The sequence below is a fragment of the Mytilus edulis genome, chromosome 10 (assembly GCF_963676685.1).
Source record: "Mytilus edulis chromosome 10, xbMytEdul2.2, whole genome shotgun sequence".
Classification (NCBI taxonomy): Eukaryota; Metazoa; Mollusca; class Bivalvia; order Mytilida; family Mytilidae; genus Mytilus; species Mytilus edulis.
In genome coordinates this window covers 34,954,511-34,969,330 of record NC_092353.1, presented here as the reverse complement: position 1 = coordinate 34,969,330, position 14,820 = coordinate 34,954,511, and the positions used below count along the sequence as shown (strand labels likewise).

The 14,820-nt window shown below is 32.4% G+C and overlaps 2 protein-coding genes across 2 annotated transcripts in view; both read left to right on the top strand.

The window, feature by feature from the left end:
- Positions 1 to 14,820, top strand: part of LOC139491009 (uncharacterized) — a 335,932-nt gene that overhangs the window by 138,506 nt on the left and 182,606 nt on the right. The window lies entirely within an intron of this gene.
- LOC139492725 (hemicentin-1-like) overlaps positions 1,164 to 14,820 on the top strand; it is a 30,508-nt gene continuing 16,851 nt past the window's right edge. Inside the window, exons 1-16 of the mRNA XM_071280877.1 lie at positions 1,164 to 1,230; positions 2,317 to 2,640; positions 3,503 to 3,826; positions 4,451 to 4,774; positions 5,289 to 5,612; positions 6,422 to 6,745; positions 7,318 to 7,641; positions 8,159 to 8,482; positions 8,940 to 9,263; positions 9,721 to 10,044; positions 10,498 to 10,821; positions 11,279 to 11,602; positions 12,057 to 12,380; positions 12,838 to 13,161; positions 13,615 to 13,938; positions 14,396 to 14,719. Of these exons, the coding sequence (XP_071136978.1) occupies positions 1,164 to 1,230; positions 2,317 to 2,640; positions 3,503 to 3,826; positions 4,451 to 4,774; positions 5,289 to 5,612; positions 6,422 to 6,745; positions 7,318 to 7,641; positions 8,159 to 8,482; positions 8,940 to 9,263; positions 9,721 to 10,044; positions 10,498 to 10,821; positions 11,279 to 11,602; positions 12,057 to 12,380; positions 12,838 to 13,161; positions 13,615 to 13,938; positions 14,396 to 14,719 (4,927 nt within the window). The remainder of the gene's footprint in view (positions 1,231 to 2,316; positions 2,641 to 3,502; positions 3,827 to 4,450; positions 4,775 to 5,288; positions 5,613 to 6,421; positions 6,746 to 7,317; positions 7,642 to 8,158; positions 8,483 to 8,939; positions 9,264 to 9,720; positions 10,045 to 10,497; positions 10,822 to 11,278; positions 11,603 to 12,056; positions 12,381 to 12,837; positions 13,162 to 13,614; positions 13,939 to 14,395; positions 14,720 to 14,820) is intronic.

The following is a 14,820-nucleotide window of genomic DNA, read 5'->3' as shown; positions in this document are numbered from 1 at the left end:
GTTTACAGCAGATTGAAACGAGTATGAAGCTACAGGTACATTCTTTAGTTAGCTTCCATGCTAGCTCAACCATGAAATGATTATTACCTTAAAATTGGGAGGAGCATAGCACCAATTCATCATCCAATGAAAACACTCATATCAATGGCCTGTTTATAATATGTATGTTTCATACAAACAGGTTTACCTACATGTAAACAACTTTGCAAATTAAATTTTATTTCTTATAGTCTTTGATTGAATTAAAAAATTCTTAGTATTACAATAAATTAGAAGCGGAGTTACGGTTTATGTAATTGTTTTGTTCAAGGATGATAATATTTAGTGTTGATTCAATGCTAAACAAATAGAAATTCTATAGAAAATCCACAGCATTTCCCCTTGTACTCTCAAATTTTGCAATTTGGTACCTGATAGATGGAGGATGATTGCAAGCAGTGCTAGCAATGATTTCCTTAAAACAAGTTTATAAATTTAGATATTGGTTTAAACAAATATAAATATGGACCAATTCAAGTACACCTTCTAGGGTGCGCTCGACTTTCGTGACTTAGCACGATTTTTTAAATTTAATTTAAAAGGTTGTTTAGGATTTGTTGTAAACTATAAATGCTAGCACATTATAGAAAATCAAGTGAGTAATCTATGCTTAAAATTTTATAACAAAAATATCTGTGGATTTTCTATAAAAATCTTGGTTTATTTGCAACAAAATCCCGTTTAACTTTAAAAATGCAATGCAACTATAAATAGTAATGCTTGCTCGAAGTTTCCCCTTTGTATATGTACAAAATGGCCCATATCTTATTCATTATCTTTGCTGTTTTTATACTATTGCAGTTTGACAAATTCCTAATTCAAAGGCAGCAGAAGGATATTTACGCCGTGATTGTACCATTGTAAAGTACATTAACATAACTGTATTTATAAATAAACTGAGTAATTGATTGAAATAAAATTGGCAAATCAAACACACCTACAACATGCTTGTGAATTTGCTTATACTTGTCAATAAATTTGAAATTTAGATTGAAAACATATTTTTAAACTGACTTGTAAAACTAGTTTTACAATGTTTATAGTATGTCACTAGTTCTGATTGGTTCTCTGTTTAACTATTGACTCCACCCAAAGGCTTGTGTACCTTACCTAATAATGATTTCATGGTTGAGCTAGCAAGGAAGCTAACCAAAGAATCTACCTGTAGCTTCATACTCGCTGGAATCTGCTGTAAGCATGTCACTAATTCAGTTTGCTCCATTCTTTTACGGCAATTAAATAATGCGTTTGTTAATGGGAACGACAAATATTTTTCTCCACCTAGAGTGCTTCGATCTAAAAGAATTGCCATATTTTGTTTTTAGAGTTGAAATATTCCAAGGGTGATCGACTATATCATGATTTTACCACTGGTTGTCCCTTCATGCCAATATTTTATCCTTCCCTATCGCTCAGGCTAAAATATTTGGCATAAAAGGCTTACCCTTGGTAAAATCACGTTATATTCAAGCCCCCATGAAATATTTCTGAATTTTCTAGTCAAATAAATTTAAAAAAAATTCATATATGAAAATCACCACAGAGGATAATAAATAAACTAGTACTACAATGCCGATTATACAGTATTTCTTCTAGCCAAAAGATCACCTCTTAACTTGAATCCTAGTGAACTAGTTTAGTTTTTATATGTCGGTTTATGGGATGTATCATGTTATACTGTTTCTGTCCGTCCTTCCATCCATCCATCTGTCTTTCTGTTGGTTCATCCATCCATTTGTCTATTTGTCGTCAAGAAAATATCTAAAAAATGCTTTGAAAAGTTTTCATGAAACTTTGGTGAATTGTTTACATCTTTTCATTTGATCTCCCATTTGATTTTTGTAAATTCCAGATTTAACATTTCCAATTAATGGGGTTTTATCCATTAAAAAAGTGATTTTCCAGTTATCAGATAACAACTCAAAAATGCTGTGAGCAGTTTTCATGAAACTTTGGTAAATTGTTTATATCAATTGATGTGAGCTCCTTTTGGACCTTTTTAAATTGTATATTTTTACATTTCACAGTTGTATTTTTTTTATTCATTAAAAGGGGATTTTCCAGTTTTCAGCAATAACTCACAAGTGCTTTGAGCAGATTTTATCAGACTGTAGTGACTGGCTATTAACTATCTCTTTAGTTGAATTTCTGATTTGACATTTAGGAGTTATGGAACTTTATTTCTTGAAAAAGTACTTGGCATATCATGCACTCTTGGAGCAGAAATTTATTTGTATTTGCAATTTGCTGTAACTTTCAACAATTTTCATTTTTCAGTTCCTCTATTAATAACTGTTCCACAGTCATCATACAACGTTTTGATTGGCAACTCTGTAACTTTGATCTGTAATGTGACATCTGACTTTGAGTGGTTTGATGTTTACTGGGAGATGATTCCTGCACATAGCAATGAATCTTCAGAATTAGCCATAGACTCTGAGATGTTATCAAATATAAGTAAAAAATACAGTGGCAGTAATAATAACACACCATCTCTGACCATCTTTGATGCTGAAACATCTGATGGAGGAATTTATATTTGTTTTGCTGCTAATGAATATGGAACATGGAACAGTTCTGACATACATCTTACAGTTCATGGTAAGTTAAAGGAATCAATCACAAGTTTTCATGATGACAAGAGGTCATTTGGATTGAAGTTGGAACGTGTTATTCCTTAAGATTTTTAGGATTCACTCATTGATGAATGGTGGTTGTTGCCAGTTAAAGTGTTTTTCTTCAAGTAGGGAGAATAATAGTTAGCCCTCAATATCATTGGCTACTTTTTATTTTAGATATTCTTTCCTACAAGCAAGTTTTCCAGTTCAATTCTATATAAAATACACAATTTAGGTTTCCTTATTCAGAGAAAATTGTAAAAGAAAAGCAATATTGTTAAGTGTATAGGAAACCTGTTGTGTTTTCTCTGATTGATATTACCCATGTTATTTCAACTGATGGAGCGGAGCTTACGTTTTAATTTGCATAAGGACATTCTATTTGAAGATGTGCACGATAAGGATGATGGCCATTATAATTATAACTGATTTCTAATCACCTATCATTGTCTCAAACGGATTTACAAATGAACTGAGTGTATATAATGGACGAATAAATGGACACTTCCTTAATGAGTTTTACACGACAGACCTGTCTATAGATGGACGGGTCTTAAATAAGCGAACCGGTTAAACCCTGCCCAGTCAAGTGAAATAAATCAAGTAACAAAAGCAAAGAAGCATGTATGGTATGCAATATTAAGTTCTGCAACCTAAGGACTAAAACTACAAATGTGTTTTACATATGAAATGTGGTCTTTAGTCTCTTTGGCACATTCCCCATGTCCATTCTCAATTTTATCTTTAGGAGTGGGTAACTTAAAAGTGTTGAAACATAAATCCAGCATTAGATTACCTTAATTTTGGACAAGGTAAGAATTCAATTAACAATTCTCATTTTTCAGTTCCTCTTAAAGTAACCATTCCACAGTCATCATACAGTGTTTTGATTGGCAACTCTGTAACCTTGATCTGTAATGTGACATCTGACTTTGAGTGGTTTGATGTTTACTGGCAGAGGATTCCTGAAGATAGCAATGAATCTTCAGTATTAGCCATAGACTCTGAGACGATATCAAATATAAGTACAAAATACAGTGGCAGTAATTACAACACACCATCTCTGACCATCTTTGATGCTGAAACATCCAATGAAGGAATTTATATTTGTTTTGCTGCTAATGAATATGGAACATGGAACAGTTCTGACATACATCTTACAGTTTATGGTAAGTTAAAGGAATCAATCACAAGTTTTCATGATGACAAGAGATCATTTTGATTGAAGTTGGAATGTGTTATTCCTAAAGATTTTTAGGATTGATGAATGATGCATGTGGACAGTTAAAGCGTCTTTCTTTGAGTAAGGAGAATAGTAATTATCCTTCAATATCTGTGGCTACTATAGTTTTCTATGTTGTGTCGTGTGTGCTGTTGTTTGTTTGTCCTTTTCATTTTTAGCCATGGCGTTGTCAGTTTGTTTTAGATTTAGAGTTTGACTGTCCCTTTGGTATCTTTCCTCCCTCTTTTATTTAAGATATTCTTTCTTACAAGCAAGTTTTTCATTTCAATTCTATATAAAATACACAATTTAGGTTTCCTTATTCAGAGAAAATTGTCAAAGAAAAACTATATTCTTAAGTGTATACGAAACCTGTTGTGTTTTCTCTGATTGATAATAGCAAAGGAGCATGTATGGTATACAATATTAAGTTAAGCAACCTAAGGACAAAAACTACAAATGTGTTTTACATGTGAAATGTGGTCTTTAACAAAGGGTAACTTAAGGTCAGCACTAGATTTACCTTAATTTGGACAATGTTAGAATTCAATTAACAATTCTCATTTTTCAGTTCCTCTAAAAGTAACCATTCCACAGTCATCATACAGTGTTTTGATTGGCAACTCTGTAACCTTGATCTGTAATGTGACATCTAACTTTGAGTGGTTTGATGTTTACTGGGAGATGATTCCTGCACATAGCAATGAATCTTCAGAATTAGCCATAGACTCTGAGATGTTATCAAATATAAGTACAAAATACAGTGGCAGTAATAACAACACACCATCTCTGACCATCTTTGATGCTGAAACTTCCGATGGAGGAATTTATATTTGTTTTGCTGCTAATGAATATAGAGAATGGAACAGTTCTGACATACTTCTTACAGTTCATGGTAAGTTAAAGGAATCAATCACTAGTTTTCATTATGCCAGGAGGGTATTTGATTGAAGTCAGAATGTGTTTTTCCTTTAGATTTTTAGGATTGAAGAATGGTAAATGTGGACACTTAAAGTGGCTTTCTTTTATTAAAGAAATATGTAGTTAGCCATCAATGTCTTTATGGCCATGTAAATGAACTTCTGTCATACAAGCAAACATTCCATTTCAATTTTATATCAACTACACAATTTATGTTTCCTTATTCCAAGAAAATTATAAAAAAAATTCTATATTCCTAAGTGTCTAGGAAAACCTGTTGTGTTTTGGTCTGATTGATATGAGCAAACCACCATGTATTGTATACTTTATCAAGAAAAGCAACCAAAGGATAAAAACTGAAAATGCGTTTTACATATGAAATCTTGTCTTTAGCGGATGGTAACTTAAAGTGTTGCGAAGTATGTTCAGCTCTAGATTACCTTAATTTTTGACAAGGTAAGAATTCAATCAACTATTCTAATTTTCAGTTCCACTAAATGTAACTGTTCCACAGTCATCATACAGTGTTTTGATTGGCAACTCTGTAACTTTGATCTGTAATGTGACATCTGACTTTGAGTGGTTTGATGTTTACTGGGAGATGATTCCTGAACATAGCAATGAATCTTCAGAATTAGCCATAGACTCTGAGATGTTATCAAATATAAGTACAAAATACAGTGGCAGTAATAACAACACACCATCTCTGACCATCTTTGATACTGAAACATCTGATGGAGGAATTTATATTTGTTTTGCTGCTAATGAATATGGAGAATGGAACAGTTCTGACATACATCTTACAGTTCAGGGTAAGTTAAAGGAATCAATCACTAGTTTTCATGATGACAAGAGGTCATTTGGATTGAAGTTGGAATGTGTTATTCCTTAAGATTTTCAGGATTCACTCATTGATGAATGGTGGTTGTGGACTGTTAAAGTGTCTTTCTTTAAGTAAGGAGAATAATAGTTAGCCCTCAATATCTGTGGCTACTTTTTATTTTAGATATTCTTTCCTACAAGCAAGTTTTCCATTTCAATTCTACAAAAAACACAATTTAGGTTTCCTTATTCAGAGAAAATTGTAAAAGAAAATATTGTTAAGTGTATAGGAAGCCTGTTGTATTTTCTCTGATTGACATTACCAATGTTATTTCAACTGATTGGGCGAAGCTTACGTTTTTATTTGCATAAGGACAATCTATTTGAAGATGTGCGTGATAAGGATGATGGCCTTTATAATTATAACTGATTTCTAATCACCTATCAGTGTCTCAAACGGATTTACAAATGAACTGAGTGTATGATAATGGACGAAGAACTGGACACTTCCTTAATGAGTTTTCCCGACAGACCTGTTTATAGATGAACTGGTCTTAAATAAGTGAACCTGTTAAACCCTGCCCAGTCAAGTGAAATAAATCAAGTAACAAAAGCAAAGGAGCATGTATGTTATGTAATATTAAGTTCTGCAACCTAAGGACAAAAACTATAAATGTGTTTTACGTGTGAAATGTGGTCTTTAGCAGATGGTAACTTAAAGTGTTGAACAATAAATCCAGCACTAGATTACCTTTATTTTGGACAAGATAAGAATTCAATAAACAATTCTCATTTTCAGTTCGTCTAAAAGTAACCATTCCACAGTCATCATACAGTGTTTTGATTGGCAACTCTGTAACCTTGATCTGTAATGTGACATCTGACATTGAGAGGTTGGATGTTTACTGGCAGAGGATTACTGAACATAGCAATGAATCTTTAGTATTAGCCATAGACTCTGATATGTTATCAAATATAAGTACAAAATACAGTGGCAGTAATAACAACACATCATCTCTGACCATATTTGATGCTGAAACAGCTGATGGAGGAATTTATATTTGTTTTGCTGCTAATGAATATGGAACATGGAACAGTTCTGACATACATCTTACAATTCATGGTAAGTTAAAGGAATCAATCACTAGTTTTCATTATGACAAGAGGTCATTTTGATTGAAGTCGGAATGTGTTATTCCTTAAATTTTTTAGGATTGATGAATGGTGCATGTGGACAGTTAAAAGTGTCTTTCTTTAAGTAAGGAGAATAGTAATTAGCCTTCAATATCTGTGGCCACTTTTTATTTTAAATATTCTTTCCTACAAGCAATAAATATCAAAGTTACCAGGGTTATAATTTAGTACACCAGACGGAAGCAAGTTTTCCATTTCAATTCTATATCAAATACACATTTTAGGTTTCCTTATTCAGAGAAAATTTTAAAAGACCAAAAAACTATATTCTTAAATGTATAGGAAACCTGTTGTGTTTTCTCTGATTGATAACAGCAAAGGAGCATGTATGGTATACAATATTAAGTTCTGCAACCTAGGACAGAAACTTCAAATGTGTTTTACATGTGAAATGTGGTCTTTAGTAGAGGGTAACTTAAAAGTGTTGAAACATAAATCCAGCACTAGATTACCTTAATTTTGGACAAGGTAAAAATTCAATTAACAATTCTCATTTTTCAGTTCCTCTTAAAGTAACCGTTCCACAGTCATCATACAGTGTTTTGATTGGCAACTCTGTAACCTTAATCTGTAATGTCACATCTGACTTTGAGAGGTTTGATGTTTACTGGCAGAGGATTCCTGAACATAGCAATGAATCATCAGTATTAGCCATAGACTCTGAGATGTTATCAAATATAAGTACAAAATACAGTGGCAGTAAAAACAACACACCATCTCTGACCATCTTTGATGCTGAAACATCCGATGGAGGAATTTATATTTGTTTTGCTGCTAATGAATATGGCACATGGATCAGTTCTGACATACATCTGACAGTTCATGGTAAGTTAAAGGAATCAATCATAAGTTTTCATGAAGACAAGAGGTCATTTTGATTGAAGTTGGAATGTGTTATTCCTTAAGATTTTCAGGATTGATGAATGGTGCATGTGGACAGTTAAAGCATCTTTCTTTAAGTAAGGAGAATAGTAATTAGCCTTCAATATCTGTGGCTACTTTTTATTAAGAAATTTTTTCTTACAAGCAAGTTTTTCATTTCAATTCTATTTAAAATACACAAGTTAGGTTTCCTTATTCAGAGAAAATTGTAAAAGAAAACTATATTCTTAAGTGTATACGAAACCTGTTGGGTTTTCTCTGATTGATAATAGCAAAGGAGCATGTATGGTATACAAAATTAAGTTAAGCAACCAAAGTACAAAAACTACAAATGTGTTTTACATGTGAAATGTGGTCTTAAACAGAGGGTAACTTAAGGTCTTGAAAAATAAATCCAGCACTAGATTACCTTAATTTGGACAATGTTAGAATTCAATTAACAATTCTTCTCATTTTTTAGTTCCTCTAAAAGTGACCGTTCCACAGTCATCATACAGTGTTTTGATTGGCAACTCTGTAACCTTAATCTGTAATGTGACATCTGACATTGAGAGGTTTGATGTTTACTGGCAGAGGGTTCCTGAAGATAGCAATGAATCTTCAGTATTAACCATAGACTCTGAGATGTTATCAAATATAAGTACAAAATACAGTGGCAGTAATAACAACACACCATCTCTGACCATCTTTGATGCTGAAACATCCGATGAAGGAATTTATATTTGTTTTGCTGCTAATGAATATGGAACATGGAACAGTTCTGACATACATCTAACAGTTCATGGTAAGTTAAAGGAATCAATCACTAGTTTTTATTATATTAAGAATAGTGCATGTGGACACTAAATTGTCCTTCCTTTAATAAGGAGAAAATTAATGGAGTTAGCAATACATATCCTACGTTTTAGAACTTCTTTCATACAAGCAAACTTTCTATTTCAATTCTATATAAAATACACAATTTATGTTTCCTTATTGAGAGAAAATGATCCAAAGCACTATATTCCTAAGTTTGTATGAAAACCTTTTGTACTTTCTCTGATATATATGAGGAATGCACCATGTATGGTATATAGCATTAAGATTATAAGGAACTTATGGACAAAAACTGAAACTGCAGTATACTCATGAAATGTGGTCTTTAGCAGAGTGTAAGATAGCGTGATGAAACATATGTCCAGCACTAGATTACCTTAATTTTGGACAAGGTAAAAATTCAATTATCAATTCTCATTTTTCAGTTCCTCTAAAAGTAACCGTTCCACAGTCATCATACAGTGTTTTGATTGGCAACTCTGTAACCTTAATTTGTAATGTGACCTCTGACTTTGAGAGGTTTGGTGTTTACTGGCAGAGGATTCCTGAACATAGCAATGAATCTTCAGTATTAGCCATAGACTCTGAGATGTTATCAAATATAAGTACAAAATACAGTGGCAGTAATAACAACACACAATCTCTGACCATCTTTGATGCTGAAACATCCGATGGAGGAATTTATGTTTGTTTTGCTGCTAATGAATATGGAACATGGAACAGTTCTGACATACATCTAACAGTTCATGGTAAGTTAAAGGAATCAATCACTAGTTTTTATTATATTAAGAATAGTGTATGTGGACACTAAATTGTCCTTCCTTTAATAAGGAGAAAATTAATGGAGTTAGCAATACATATCCTACGTTTTAGAACTTCTTTCATACAAGCAAACTTTCTATTTCAATTCTATATAAAATACACAATTTATGTTTCCTTATTGAGAGAAAATGATCCAAAGCACTATATTCCTAAGTTTGTATGAAAACCTTTTGTACTTTCTCTGATATATATGAGGAATGCACCATGTATGGTATACAGCATTAAGATTATAAGGAACTTATGGACAAAAACTGAAACTGCAGTATACTCATGAAATGTGGTCTTTAGCAGAGTGTAAGATAGCGTGATGAAACATATGTCCAGCACTAGATTACCTTAATTTTGGACAAGGTAAAAATTCAATTATCAATTCTCATTTTTCAGTTCCTCTAAAAGTAACCGTTCCACAGTCATCATACAGTGTTTTGATTGGCAACTCTGTAACCTTAATTTGTAATGTGACCTCTGACTTTGAGAGGTTTGATGTTTACTGGCAGAGGATTCCTGAACATAGCAATGAATCTTCAGTATTAGCCATAGACTCTGAGATTTTATCAAATATAAGTACAAAATACAGTGGCAGTAATAACAACACACCATCTCTGGCCATCTTTGATGCTGAAACATCTGATGAAGGAATTTACATTTGTTTTGCTGCTAATGAATATGGAACATGGAACAGTTCTGACATATATCTAACAGTTCATGGTAATTTAAAGGATTCAATCACTTGTTTTGTTATATTAAGAATTGCGTATGTGGACACTAAATTGTCTTTCTTTTTATAAGGAGAAATGTAGTTAGTAAAACATATCCTTGTCTACATTTTAAAACTTCTTTCATACAAGCAAACTTTCTATTTCAATTCTATATGAAATACACAATTTATGTTTCCTTATTCAGAGAAAATGATCAAAAGCACTATATTCCTAAGTTTCTGTTAAAACCTATTGTATTTCTCTCTGATATATATGAGCAAAGCACCATGTATGGTATACAGCATTTAGATAAGCAACATAAGGACAAAAAATGAAACTGCAGTATACTCATGAAATGTGGTCTTTAGCAGAGTGAAGATAGCATGATGAAACATATGTCCAGCACTAGATTACCTTAATTTTGGACAAGGTAAAAATTCAATTAACAATTCTCATTTTTCAGTTCCTCTTAAAGTAACCGTTCCACAGTCATCATACAGTGTTTTGATTGGCAACTCTGTAACCTTAATCTGTAATGTGACATCTGACTTTGAGAGGTTTGATGTTTACTGGCAGAGGGTTCCTGAATATAGCAATGAATCTTCAGTATTAACCATAGACTCTGAGATGTTATCAAATATAAGTACAAAATACAGTGGCAGTAATAACAACACACCATCTCTGACCATCTTTGATGCTGAAACATCTGATGGAGGAATTTATGTTTGTTTTGCTGCTAATGAATATGGAACATGGAACAGTTCTGACATACATCTAACAGTTCATGGTAAGTTAAAGGAATCAATCACTAGTTTTTATTATATTAAGAATAGTGTATGTGGACACTAAATTGTCCTTCCTTTAATAAGGAGAAAATTAATGGAGTTAGCAATACATATCCTACGTTTTAGAACTTCTTGCATACAAGCAAACTTTCTATTTCAATTCCATATAAAATACACAATTTATGTTTCCTTATTGAGAGAAAATGATCCAAAGCACTATATTCCTCAGTTTGTATGAAAACCTTTTGTACTTTCATTGATATATATGAGGAATGCACCATGTATGGTATACAGCATTAAGATTATAAGGAACTTATGGACAAAAACTGAAACTGCAGTATACTCATGAAATGTGGTCTTTAGCAGAGTGTAAGATAGCGTGATGAAACATATGTCCAGCACTAGATTATCTTAATTTTGGACAAGGTAAAAATTCAATTAACAATTCTCATTTTTCAGTTCCTCTAAAAGTAACCGTTCCACAGTCATCATACAGTGTTTTGATTGGCAACTCTGTAACCTTAATCTGTAATGTGACATCTGTCTTTGAGAGGTTTGATGTTTACTGGCAGAGGATTCCTGAACATAGCAATGAATCTTCAGTATTAGCCATAGACTCTGAGATTTTATCAAATATAAGTACAAAATACAGTGGCAGTAATAACAACACACCATCTCTGACCATCTTTGATGCTGAAACATCTGATGTAGGAATTTATATTTGTTTTGCTGCTAATGAATATGGAACATGGAACAGTTCTGACATATATCTAACAGTTCATGGTAATTTAAAGGATTCAATCACTTGTTTTGTTATATTAAGAATTGCGTATGTGGACACTAAATTGTCTTTCTTTTTATAAGGAGAAATGTAGTTAGTAATACATATCCTTGTCTACATTTTAAAACTTCTTTCATACAAGCAAACTTTCTATTTCAATTCTATATAAAATACACAATTTATGTTTCCTTATTCAGAGAAAATGATCAAAAGCACTATATTCCTAAGTTTCTGTTAAAACCTATTGTATTTCTCTCTGATATATATGAGCAAAGCACCATGTATGGTATACAGCATTTAGATAAGCAACATAAGGACAAAAAATGAAACTGCAGTATACTCATGAAATGTGGTCTTTAGCAGAGTGTAAGATAGCATGATGAAACATATGTCCAGCACTATATTACCTTAATTTTGGACAGGGTAAAAATTCAATTAACAATTCTCATTTTTCAGTTCCTCTTAAAGTAACCGTTCCACAGTCATCATACAGTGTTTTGATTGGCAACTCTGTAACCTTAATCTGTAATGTGACATCTGACTTTGAGAGGTTTCATGTTTACTGGCAGAGGGTTCCTGAAGATAGCAATGAATCTTCAGTATTAACCATAGACTCTGAGATGTTATCAAATATAAGTACAAAATACAGTGGCAGTAATAACAACACACCATCTCTGACCATCTTTGATGCTGAAACATCCGATGGAGGAATTTATATTTGTTTTGCTGCTAATGAATATGGAACATGGAACAGTTCTGACATACATCTAACAGTTCATGGTAAGTTAAAGGAATCAATCACTAGTTTTTATTATATTAAGAATAGTGTATGTGGACACTAAATTGTCCTTCCTTTAATAAGGAGAAAATTAATGGAGTTAGCAATACATATCCTACGTTTTAGAACTTCTTTCATACAAGCAAACTTTCTATTTCAATTCTATATAAAATACACAATTTATGTTTCCTTATTGAGAGAAAATGATCCAAAGCACTATATTCCTAAGTTTGTATGAAAACCTTTTGTACTTTCTCTGATATATATGAGGAATGCACCATGTATGGTATACAGCATTAAGATTATAAGGAACTTATGGACAAAAACTGAAACTGCAGTATACTCATGAAATGTGGTCTTTAGCAGAGTGTAAGATAGCGTGATGAAACATATGTCCAGCACTAGATTACCTTAATTTTGGACAAGGTAAAAATTCAATTATCAATTCTCATTTTTCAGTTCCTCTAAAAGTAACCGTTCCACAGTCATCATACAGTGTTTTGATTGGCAACTCTGTAACCTTAATTTGTAATGTGACCTCTGACTTTGAGAGGTTTGATGTTTACTGGCAGAGGATTCCTGAACATAGCAATGAATCTTCAGTATTAGCCATAGACTCTGAGATTTTATCAAATATAAGTACAAAATACAGTGGCAGTAATAACAACACACCATCTCTGGCCATCTTTGATGCTGAAACATCTGATGAAGGAATTTACATTTGTTTTGCTGCTAATGAATATGGAACATGGAACAGTTCTGACATATATCTAACAGTTCATGGTAATTTAAAGGATTCAATCACTTGTTTTGTTATATTAAGAATTGCGTATGTGGACACTAAATTGTCTTTCTTTTTATAAGGAGAAATGTAGTTAGTAAAACATATCCTTGTCTACATTTTAAAACTTCTTTCATACAAGCAAACTTTCTATTTCAATTCTATATGAAATACACAATTTATGTTTCCTTATTCAGAGAAAATGATCAAAAGCACTATATTCCTAAGTTTCTGTTAAAACCTATTGTATTTCTCTCTGATATATATGAGCAAAGCACCATGTATGGTATACAGCATTTAGATAAGCAACATAAGGACAAAAAATGAAACTGCAGTATACTCATGAAATGTGGTCTTTAGCAGAGTGAAGATAGCATGATGAAACATATGTCCAGCACTAGATTACCTTAATTTTGGACAAGGTAAAAATTCAATTAACAATTCTCATTTTTCAGTTCCTCTTAAAGTAACCGTTCCACAGTCATCATACAGTGTTTTGATTGGCAACTCTGTAACCTTAATCTGTAATGTGACATCTGACTTTGAGAGGTTTGATGTTTACTGGCAGAGGGTTCCTGAATATAGCAATGAATCTTCAGTATTAACCATAGACTCTGAGATGTTATCAAATATAAGTACAAAATACAGTGGCAGTAATAACAACACACCATCTCTGACCATCTTTGATGCTGAAACATCTGATGGAGGAATTTATATTTGTTTTGCTGCTAATGAATATGGAACATGGAACAGTTCTGACATACATCTAACAGTTCATGGTAAGTTAAAGGAATCAATCACTAGTTTTTATTATATTAAGAATAGTGTATGTGGACACTAAATTGTCCTTCCTTTAATAAGGAGAAAATTAATGGAGTTAGCAATACATATCCTACGTTTTAGAACTTCTTGCATACAAGCAAACTTTCTATTTCAATTCCATATAAAATACACAATTTATGTTTCCTTATTGAGAGAAAATGATCCAAAGCACTATATTCCTCAGTTTGTATGAAAACCTTTTGTACTTTCATTGATATATATGAGGAATGCACCATGTATGGTATACAGCATTAAGATTATAAGGAACTTATGGACAAAAACTGAAACTGCAGTATACTCATGAAATGTGGTCTTTAGCAGAGTGTAAGATAGCGTGATGAAACATATGTCCAGCACTAGATTATCTTAATTTTGGACAAGGTAAAAATTCAATTAACAATTCTCATTTTTCAGTTCCTCTAAAAGTAACCGTTCCACAGTCATCATACAGTGTTTTGATTGGCAACTCTGTAACCTTAATCTGTAATGTGACATCTGTCTTTGAGAGGTTTGATGTTTACTGGCAGAGGATTCCTGAACATAGCAATGAATCTTCAGTATTAGCCATAGACTCTGAGATTTTATCAAATATAAGTACAAAATACAGTGGCAGTAATAACAACACACCATCTCTGACCATCTTTGATGCTGAAACATCTGATGTAGGAATTTATATTTGTTTTGCTGCTAATGAATATGGAACATGGAACAGTTCTGACATATATCTAACAGTTCATGGTAATTTAAAGGATTCAATCACTTGTTTTGTTATATTAAGAATTGCGTATGTGGACACTAAATTGTCTTTCTTTTTATAAGGAGAAATGTAGTTAGTAATA